General features: G+C 33.4%; 2 protein-coding genes across 9 annotated transcripts; one reads left to right on the forward strand and one right to left on the reverse strand.

Annotated features, from left to right (window-relative positions):
• The first annotated feature begins 644 nt into the window (after positions 1-644).
• Positions 645-6,834, forward strand: LOC105201107 (spermine synthase). Of its 8 annotated transcripts, none has more exons than XM_011168983.3 (8): positions 645-976; positions 1,444-1,727; positions 4,529-4,640; positions 5,272-5,394; positions 5,457-5,611; positions 5,695-5,784; positions 5,887-6,078; positions 6,361-6,834. In XM_011168983.3, exons 2-8 carry the CDS (start codon positions 1,446-1,448, stop codon positions 6,505-6,507), a joined length of 1,101 nt encoding a protein of 366 aa, XP_011167285.1. In that variant the 5' UTR covers positions 645-976; positions 1,444-1,445; the 3' UTR covers positions 6,508-6,834. The 8 variants fall into 8 exon arrangements, 7 of the variants coding, with proteins under 7 accessions (XP_011167285.1, XP_011167283.1, XP_025993706.2 ...); XM_011168981.3 differs by having other exon boundaries at positions 649-976; positions 1,441-1,727; XR_003269059.2 differs by lacking the exons at positions 645-976; positions 6,361-6,834 and adding exons at positions 983-1,223; positions 3,266-3,377 and having other exon boundaries at positions 1,441-1,727; positions 4,291-4,640; positions 5,443-5,611; positions 5,887-6,010.
• Positions 6,835-8,548: 1,714 nt separating this feature from the next.
• Positions 8,549-11,244, reverse strand: LOC105201105. The gene is made up of 2 exons (XM_011168980.3): positions 10,903-11,244; positions 8,549-10,034 (listed from the first exon to the last, which is right to left on the reverse strand). Exons 1-2 carry the CDS (start codon positions 11,041-11,043, stop codon positions 9,162-9,164), a joined length of 1,014 nt encoding a protein of 337 aa, XP_011167282.1. The 5' UTR covers positions 11,044-11,244; the 3' UTR covers positions 8,549-9,161.
• Between the last annotated feature and the right edge of the window lie 120 nt (positions 11,245-11,364).

Raw genomic sequence — 11,364 nt, forward strand, 5'->3', positions numbered from 1 at the left:
CATGCGATGGTTAAATTGGTGTTCGATATTATAAGTATAGGTAATAAAATATAAATTTATAATTATTTATTTGAGCAGTGCTAAAGAAAAATGTTATTTGAAATTAATATTTTGTGTAATAAATATAAAAAAGTAAATAATGTTTAACATTTATATATATACACACATTTATTTGAAATAAGATATTTATTTTACATTGTGGTATTACATTATGTTATGTATAAATAAGCTCTCTTTATTTTCTATTCTTTATTACTATTTTTTATTTCTTAAGAATAAAAAATAAAAAATAATGAAATTAAAATAAAAACAGCTCATTGTTATGTATAGATGTAACTTGTTTTTCTATAAATATGTTTTAAAACAAATAATTTACAATAATGAAAATATTTGGTAAGAAAAATGAATTTTATATATATATATATATATATATATATATATATATATATATTATGAAATATGTTGCTTTTTAATTTAATTTTTTTTATTTTGTATTGTTAAAAAATAGAAAATAGTAAACAATAGAAAATTAAGAGAACAATTTTATTCATAATCTATCAAAATATAAATCAATATTTCATATACGTATATATATTAAAAAAAGAAAATGCATATTTTATATTCATTACACAAAATACTTAATTTCACTAGTATTTCATATATTATTTAAATAATATTTCTACTACTATAATATTTCTTCTACTGTGCATTCGAATCGGTCTGAGCGTCGAGATATCGCGGCGCGCGATACATCGCGATACATATCGATCCTCGCCGGCGATCGAACGGAATCGAATCAGCTCGTCCTCCAGCAGACAAGTCCCATCACGCGAGATCCCTCCTGTGCGCATCCGATAACCTGCGCATAATTTTGTGCTAGTGTGTGCATGCGTCATTCCTTATTCCTTCACGTCCGGGAGCAACACACTGGCGTACGCCTGATCAGACCGAGCAATAAACGTTATCGCACAATTACGTGAGTATAAACAAGCGATTGACCGGCGGCTAATGAATCATCCGGCGATTAACAACGGCCGCCCGGTGTCATTTTACGTGTGTAGCGTGCCGCGCCAGCAACTGGCAACGTTCCTATTTTTCCCATGAGATTAATTATGTAATGTGGTTTCCTCTTCCACTTCCCCCCTCTCCTCCGAGCTTAGACGACATTAAGAACATTTCACGCCACCATCACTGTCGCCCGTTAAAGCTTCCCGTACCCTCAAGTAGGCTCCTAACGTAAAGACATAGCTAAAGAAAAGGAGAATAAAAATATATATTTGCATGCGCGAAAGTTTTTTTCCGTGATCTGTGATTCGCTGACAGCACGATTCGCCTGCGTGACAAGGCTCTTAACGAGTACATGAGGCAAATTGACTGCTGGTCTCTCACTTTTTTCTCCGGATTGACATCGCATTCTATATTCGTGTTCGTACGTTGCAGAAGCAATGGTAGCCCATACCGTACTCCTGGACTTCACGGTGTCCAGTAGCGTAATCGCCGATATGGAGAAGCGATCCGGCTTGAAATCAGCGATCGCGAACGTACTGGCAGAACATTTCGCCGGTCTCAAGCCGCTGACAGAGTCAAACATCGACGGCAGTTTGCTCGTTTTGTATACCGGACCTAGGGGCAGTCTGATCACTGTCAGAGGGTACACGGAGGGTCTGATTACGTTAAACATCGAGTATTACAAGCAGGACGACCAGGAGGCGCTTTTAACTTTTGAGGTATGTATGCACGAACTTGATAAACAATTTGCTAAAGACGACAGAAAGTATAAATATCTGTTGCGTTAAAGAAAAAACCAGGCAGGTCGTTTTGCAATCATTTCATCAAAGTCTCTTCTGATATGTAAAGAAAATAAAGATCAATGAATGACATATAGGAAATACATGTCAATTCTCAGAGAGAAAGAAAAGTAGCAAACGTGATATTTTCTATTAAAGAATTGCAATAAATCTCTGAAAAATAGTAAATCTTTCACTTAATTGTGATTAGCGTATCAATCTTTACGTGATAAAGCTTAATATTAAAGTAAAATATGGAGTGAAATGCAGGCTGTTGAAGAAAAAAAGTGTTCAGAACTAAAGGAATATAATTGTGCTCACTAAACTGAGTAAACTACACTTAATTTATTTAGTTTGAGAAAAAAGTCGACCTTATCTGAGTAATAATACGAGTGCGCTTTGCCTTTATTAAGAATTAATACTATAATTTTGCTCATACCCCAAACTAATTAATCTCTGACTTCTGTATCTCGTGAGAAAAGATTACCGATTCCAAAACAAAGTGAGTAAAATTATTTATTATTAATTTTTTTTTTTCCTTTTTTTTTATCTTAATAAATAAAATGGAAAGGTAATTTACAATTAGTTTTAATTATAATTACTCTTAAATAGAAATATTAGTTACACATATGCACAAATAAAAAAGATAGAAGAGGGATACATTTTTGTTAATCTTAAAATTAGTTACACAAAAAGTTTTCACATTAATGAAGTGACTTATAATGTATGAAATCAAATGTGTTTGCAGAACGAGTATGTTCCCATACTGCGAGGAGATTATCTTATCATATTAAACGCGATAAGATAATTGCTATAGCTAGGGTAGAAAATACACATAACATCAGGACAGTCTAGACGGACTGAATCTCAAAGTATACATATATATGAATCATGATCCATTTATAAACTGATTTTAGCGGATTAAAAAAAAAATTATTTAGTTATCATAGAAATGGAATTGATTGTTGGTTGAACAATGTTCAATTTTTAATTGATTACCACTTCTCAGAAGGAATGAAAATCTAATTTCCAAATAAACTTCTAAACATTAAAATAAACTCCTAAACAGCAAGAGGATTTTTAAAGTGAATAAATAATTTACTTCCTTCTCCATTATTTATTCATAATCCTTAAACTTAGATGGGTTGCAAATGCTTATCATTTTCAAAAAATGCAACATGAGTTTAAAAAATGATTTAAAAGTCCGTTTTTTTATAACAGTGAATACTAATGTACACTTTCTGTACTAAAGTGAGATAGGTGTATGTTTGAAATTAAGCAAAAATAAAAAAAGGAAGTTCTGTGCAGTGTGGGAATAAAAAATAAATCTCATTTTTAGATTGAGTGTTCTTTACTCGGTTTGAGCATTAAATGTACCTACCGGTCCTGAACCACTTTTGTTTCAATATCCTGCAGAATCAGAAATTTTTTTTTACAATGGAAGTAAGAAATATGACATAACTGATAGAACGTTGTAGCAGTGGCGATACTTGGAAGCTGATGTTGCCATGGCTTTGAACAGCCAGCGCAGCAAGCGTTTACCGCCAGTAAGACGAGGAACCATATATGACCTCTATCTGACACTATCAGGTAGAAAAAATGTTTTCCCTCAATTAGATTTTGTTCCTCGTTTATGTCTCCTAACACAATTATACATATACTTTACATTACTTGTAGATTTATTTCATAAAATTTTTGGCATAGAGAATTACAATATCTCGCTATTTGATTGTTACTAATAGATACTTAGGATAGGCCGCTTGCCAGGAATGCTAACTTAATTTTGTTCCCAGCTCTGTTACGTTCAGCTCAAATTTTTCTACCCAGCACTCAATTCGCTCATAAAAAAAAAGTTTCGATCACTCATTCAAATGACATACATGACATTTGAGAACATGTATTTATTTATTAAATTGTTCTCTTGCCTTTCCTCGGTCGTACGAATAAAAGTTCTTAGGCGACTACTGCTGCAATGCACAGGGCTCATTTCATTGTAAAATCTAAGAATGGATTCACTATCGAAAGGCAATTAAAGAATCTAATGTAAATGTGGCTTATATTATAAATTATTATTATTACTGAATTCTGTTATATTTTTCTTTCTCTCTTACGTGTTGTAAATTAAAATTCTATTAAAATCTCTCCATACAGTGGAACATGACGCTAGCTAGAAATTGAGATTTTGTCAAAACATGTAATATTTTTAGAGTATTATACACAATTGTGAAACTTAAAATATTATTTTGGTAACAACTGATTTTGTCCTGTTTTTCACAAAAAATGTATTATTTTTAAAACTTTAAATCATAATTATCAATTATTGATTCTTGGATTTGTAGATTTTCGTATCGTACACTTTTAGTCGTACGGCTCAATAATACAATCACAGACACAGCTACCTTTATCATAATCCGTTTTTTTTTTTACTGCTTGTTACGTACCGTTGGACAAAATAAGCCACGCCATATATCATGGCTTGCCAGATTTTAACACCTTTTTTTAGCTTCCTTAACAACAAGGAGTAGCGATTCCGTTTTACAAGATAGTGTCTTTGTTCTGTTCAATTCTCATTGGTTCGACTTGATGATAATGATGATGATGATGATGATGATGATAATCATGATGATGATGATGATAATGATGGTGATGATGATGATGATGATAATCATGATGATGACAATGATGACGATGATGATAACCATGATGGTGGTGATGATGATGATGATGGCCGGTTATGATAGTTGGCCAAAGAATTGGAAGCGGCGTTGCAGACAGCAGCAACCGCTACACGGTCGCACACGCTTACTCCGATTAAACGCGGTGGACCCTTTGAGAGATACTTTCCTACCGCCGGTGAGTTTTTATTTATAATTATGTTTACGGACCAGCTAACGGCCGCTCTTACAACGGAACTGCTTGTACTTAAGGGGCTCGTGCCAATTGGAAAATTAATATTATACATCGATTTGTAAATATTAGTATTATAAAATGTCCTCAGCTTTGTCTCTTACGGAAAAGTATGTTACGGATGAGAAGACCAGTCTAAAGCTACACTTGAAGCGTTTAAGATGAAAACTAATTGAGAGCTACAAGTCCGTAATCCGATTTAAAGTGTGATGTTCACAGTTAAAACTTTTAGGCGATTTCTATGATTCTAGAATCGCATCTTACTCGTTCTCGGCTCAGTTCAGTTTGGAACGTCTCTCTCCGCGTTAATCCCGAGGACATTACTTGTTCTATTCTTGCATGACAAAACGTTTCCAGTTTTAATAGTTGATCTTTTTACAACTTCCTCACATCATTTTTTCATCTGGTTATGACGCTAACGTTCCCATGCGTGTTATCAGCTTTGCCTTGCGATACCTTGTTTTTTACTCTTCGCAATGTTTATTTTTTAAATTGTATAGAAGCATGTTTTTAAATTAACATTATTGCGAGACACGGCGCAAAGTAATTGCACCAATAAAGATTATCCTTATTCAAGACGAGCGACTGCTGGAATATGACATCGACAAGCTCGTGTTCGAGGCTAGATCGCCGTATCAGAAGGTACAAATTGTACACTCCAAATCGCTGGGCAATCTACTGGTGCTCGACGAGTTGCAAAGTAAGTCACATTATATCATGACTATGCATATTATTAACAACTTACTAGAAATTCTTTTGCAGACATGTCCGAAGCAGATCTCATATACACAGAAACGCTGATGCAACGAGGTAAAGAAAATTACGCTGGCAAGGAAATAGTGATACTTGGTGGCGGCGACGGCGGCCTATTGTGGGAATTGTTGAAAGAGAAACCAAAGTTTGTTACGATGCTAGAAGTATGTGAATTAAATTTCATAAATAAAAAACGGGTAAAGTGAATATAGCGTGTTATCTATTTTATTTATTTTTTTTTTTACAGATTGATGACATTGTCATGAAAGCCTGTAGCCAGCATATGCGAAGCATATGTGGCGATTGCCTAGACAAGAGAAAGGGCGATAATTATGAAGTAAGGCTTGCGTTTTCAGACACTTAAATTCTAAGAATCAAACATTTTTAAAAACCTCTGAATCTGTATTTTTATAATACTCTTTTATAATAATCTTTGTAGATCATTGTCGGTGATTGTGTTAAAGCTTTGGCCCATATGATCGAAGAAGGACGACAATTCGATTACGTCTTCGGCGATCTTACGGACATTCCTATTAGCACAACACCACATGGTGATGCCTGGGATTTTATTAGATTAATTCTCAACTCTTCCATGAAGGTGTTGAAGTCTACTGGAAAGTATATGACGCATGTAAATATCTTGACTTAAAGCATATTCAATTTGATCTATAAAGTGATTTGCAATAAAATAATTTTTATTTTAACTGTAAAAACGATTTGGTAGATACTTCTATATATTATTGATAAAACTACACAAAAAATGTTTAGATATAAAATACAAGTTATTATAAATGGAATAAATTTTATATTTACATTAAAGTTCTATACGGACATGGAATTACAGATATTAACGTACAGATATGTTATAAATTTATTATTTTATTAACATTTGATATTATTTTTTTGCATATAGGGAAATGGTGCGTCTTGTCCAGAATCCTTGAAGATGTACGAAGAAGTCCTATCGCAATTGTGCGTGCCGGTCACGTTCACGAAGGATCGCGCTTTTGTCCCATCTTTCTTCGAGGATTGGATCTTCTATCAAGTCTCACTGAAATGATGGAGCCAAGAATATTCGGGCAGAACCTGGAGGACCATAACAAATCGGCCTCCTCACAGTTCTCTGTCTGTCTTATGACCCAAACTCTACTTCCTAGCTCTAGCCTTATTAATTAATGAAATTAGTTCCTGAGTGAGACGAATCAAACTATTATTAATTAATACATTTCGTAACATTCTAATTATCAGCTATTTTTTCTCGAGATTTCTTCAAGAATTGTTTTTAATGTCAGCGTAACAACAGCGTTGGAAGATGAGAATCGATAATAGATGATAACAGAGAAAAGAAAATATATATCTTTTTATAATATATAAGAGATAAAATACCTCTCTCTCTCTCTCTCTCTCTCTTACTTCAATTTCTTCATCTCTTTTATCTTTTCCTTCTGGAGAACACGAAGTTTGAATGGAATTCATAATACCTCTTAAATTTATTAGGAAATATATTTTCTTAATAAATTTAACGATTTTTGAAGATATCGTATTTTAACTTTCGCCTAAGCTTTTGTCTAATTGTCTTTGAAACAGAGATAAATTTTCATACCCATATTTTTAAGGGCGAATTTAACTTTGAAAAACCTAATAATTTTTTTTATAATACATAATTTCTTCCATCGCTGCTTCAATTATCACTGTCAAGAAAGTTTTGTTTAAAAAAAATTTTGTCTCAATTTTGTTTCAAAAGGGTTTGTTTCAAATATTCAAATGTTAATGATGATTTTTCCTATACGAAAACATGTAGTAAAAGAAATTAGCGTTATAAGGTTTATTTTTTATGTATTAATGATTGACAATAGAAAAATTAATTTTGTTGTTAATCCTTTATTGATATATATATATATATATATATATATATTATTATATATATATATATATATGTATGTATGTATGTATGTATGTATGTATGTATGTATGTAATTATGAAATATTTGAAATTTAAGTTGCATTACATTTAATCGTTTCTTTTTTTTAAATATCTTATCAGAAGTAAAAGGATTAACAGCAATGATATAGATTTATAGATGCATGTTACTATCTTTCAACTTTTTTTTCTTTCTTATATTTGTTAAATAGTTTTATCACGGTCAATCTGTTGTGTCCGTGATAACTTGTATATTAATACGTATATGTCGATATAATATATCGCATATATGAATATAAATATATTCTGTATTTTATACAGGCTCGATGTAAGAACGATATAATTATATCGGGATAAATTATTTTTCTAACAAGCGTTTTCCTTTGATTTGAACAATTGATAAAATATAAGTGAATATAATATAATTTATTTAATCCTAAATAGTATAAAATATCTTTAAAAATTACATACATATTATATAATAAATTTATATCATTGTAATAAAATTTTTCATATTAATCTAATAAATTTATAATATATTAATGTGCGGCACAATAAAAAAAATTAGAATAATTTGAAGTAAATTTTTAACCGCAAAAATCGATAATTTTGTAAAATTATTGAAATTCTCGTGCCGTTTATTAAAGAGTACATATTTATATTATTTAGGATTAAAGAAATGAAACTAATAAGAAATCATGCGTGAACATACAAATGTGAATTGAAATAATATAACGATTTCCAATTATTAATTATGGAAGTTCTCCGAACTCCTCATGCAACTTTACAAAAAAAAAAATATTAATTTATTATTTTTAAGAGAATATTATACTGAGAATACTGAGAATATTACTTTCTCAATATTAAATATGATATAAAAGCACATTTCAATATAATATTATCTGTTTAAGCAGTCATAAAATCAAGCAGCATTAAGCAGTAATAAAATCAAACAAAAACAACTAATATCCTAGATTGCTTCTGTTTAATGCTAATAGTTGATGGAATTTTAATCTTATCTCATATTCCCGAAATACTGAGCATGAATTTAATGAATTAATTTGGATGCAGAATCTACAATTACAATATATGCATACGCACAATTTAGTCATGTAAGTGGAGAGAAAGAATTGTCGAATTACGATACGACGATAAATTAAATTAATTATTTACAACAATGTCGTACATAATCGTGAATTTTATTTATAAAAAAGATAAAAAAAGATATCACTTGAAGAAAGGCGCAATAAGATTATTTATTTGCTGTCAAGATTCGTTAATCGACAAGCATAACACAAGTTCTACAGAAAACTACTACTAAAACATACACGGTAAAATAAATACGCGATACTTTAGTAGAATAAAAAACAGTCTTATTAATTGTGTAATTCGGATTTAAGCACACATTTTTCAAAAGAACACTAATCAATCTGTTTGAGATTTCGAGAACGGCGAAGTATTCGTTGTATAAACAAGGAATACCACATTTAAGCATCTGTGGCAGAGGTACTAAGTTTATCGATGTACACAATAAATCTTTTACTCTCTCTCTCTTCTCCTCCTTCTCTCTTTGTCACTCAAATTTGGTATCCTTACGTTCCTCTACGATCATGGAAAAGCTACAAACATAACGATGTCTTTTCGATCTATGCTTTACAAGAGATCGTATAAATTAAGAATATCGGGCAATTCTAAAGTAAATCAGCCTTTTCAGTTTGCTTTCCATCGTTTTGGAAACTTTGGCCCCAATTGAAACACAATGCAAGGATGTCTAATTCGATTGACAAATAGGATTACAGCTCGTTACAGAGCTTCGCCTTCGATATTTCTGAAAATTGCCCGATTTCATGAATCGCAGGCTCTATCTCGGTCTCCGCGAGTATCTGTTGCAGCCATTGCTGCACCTGTACCGGATGCTCATAGCTTTTCTCACGGTCCTTTGGATATCTAATTAATTCGGAATCATTCTGATCTAAAATCTTCTTGTCGAATTCTCGCGAATCAGTTTCAGTTGTTTCGTTTGTCGATGTATCTAGTTCGCAGGATTCCCCGGTCTTACAAGATATCCCGAAAGACCGTACGTTCCGCGAATATGCTTTATCGAATGCATGTAGCCCATCTAAGGACACGTGCGTCAGGCCAAGTTTACGTTTTATGATTAAAAGCGGCGAGCATCCCGATATGGATAGGGTGTCTTTGAAAATTTTCAACGCATTGGCCTTTACATTTCGCGGTTGATTATCGGCGAGGAATGTGGAAGGCAGGCTTGAGATACGCACGGTCCTGTAGTCAGATATAAAATCCTTGCAACGTGGAAGGCTCAGATGATCTTTGGCTTTTTGGTCTGATTTTTTGGTGATCGACTTGTCGAAGCTAACATGGTCCTTATTAGCTTCTTGATAATCCACTACCTTATATGGTTCCGCATCCTTTACTGTAATACTGCTCGATCCGTATGTTTCAATATTTCCAAACTGGCGTATCCGTTCTTCTAGCTCACTCCTATTGTTCAGAACCACTACCGATGCTGGTAAGAAGTCCAATGAAGTCTCTATCAAAGAGAGTTGCTGTCTGTGAATGGCCTCTGCTTGTCGCAGCAGTTGTTTCTCTCTGGATTGCAGGAGCTTTGTTAGGTCTTCAAAACAGCTCCTGATTTCTGCCTCAACCTGCAAATTATGTTTTTCCTTTCATAATTCTACACAATTATATACAGAAATAAAAATATCTATTGTATTTACCTTATGATATTATTGATATTTTATTTCAAAACATATATTAATATAAAAAATTGCACTTTCTAGGATCACTGCACCAGCCAGTGAACACTAGTTAGTAAATGTTAAAAAAAAAAATATATATATATATATGATTTCAAAATAATAAACTGCAACTGATATTTTTTAGATTTAACTTTCATACAGACTTGATTAAGACACTAAAGTTATTATACACTTAACTTTTTTAACTTACAATTTTCAATTACAAGTTAAAAAAATTAAGTACATAATTACTTCTCAATTGAATGTATTATATTAGTAATATGTATATTAAAATGTATTTTATATTGATTCAGTTATTTTTACTTGTTCAATGGGCTAGTTCAATTTCTTTATTATTTATTGAATCTGATACAGTGATTAAACTCCAACAAATATGAATATAATTTTATTAACCCCATACCGCATACATAAAATAGTCTTGCATAAACAAGCTCAAATTCATTTTTTAAAGATATTTCCACAAACGTGCTCCCATTTTGCATCCATATATAGATTTTAATCAAAAATATATGTATATCACTCGTGTGTTCTACCTGCCACTTTAAATAAATTCTGTGCACAGTGACAGGTCTCGTTGGAAATCTACATCATAACATCTACCATCTTTCTGCGTGAAAAGTGATGAATCGAGGACAAAAAGGAAACACGCATTACGAAAAACGAACACGGGTGCAAGCAGGGATTGCCGTGAGGTCTATCCACATCAGATTTGCACACACACACACGAGGGGGAGAGGAATTGAATGTCGTATACCTGTGCGGATTTTTCCTCGAGGACCCTGCGCTTGTCCGCTATCAGCTTTATCCGCAACTGATTGTTCTCGCTGTCATCCGGCTGACACTGCTTGCCTGTCATGTTGGCACCCGGCGGCTTCAACAGCAACAACAACAACATAAATCCGAGCTCGACAGCCGACGCTTCACGGCCATTGCGATGCACGATGCACACGCACCATCGCACCCTGTCACCCGTCACGACCAGCCGAGCCTCCACGCTGCTTTACCGACGACCGCGGGTCCACGAGTTTGCAGCGCTCGACCAACAGATGTCGCCGCACGCGCGGTCGGCGCGCGTAACGTGATGAGACATGGGAGCGCGCTTGCAAAGAGGACTGGACGGCGCGGGAGGGGTTTGGAAAGGGAAGGTAGGTACGCACGGTGCGAAGACGGTACAAGACGATGGGCGGGCAGTTTCGCGCGGCATAGCGAGGCTTGT

This window comes from Solenopsis invicta, chromosome 14 (genome assembly GCF_016802725.1).
Source record: "Solenopsis invicta isolate M01_SB chromosome 14, UNIL_Sinv_3.0, whole genome shotgun sequence".
In the NCBI taxonomy this organism is placed as follows: domain Eukaryota; kingdom Metazoa; phylum Arthropoda; class Insecta; order Hymenoptera; family Formicidae; genus Solenopsis; species Solenopsis invicta.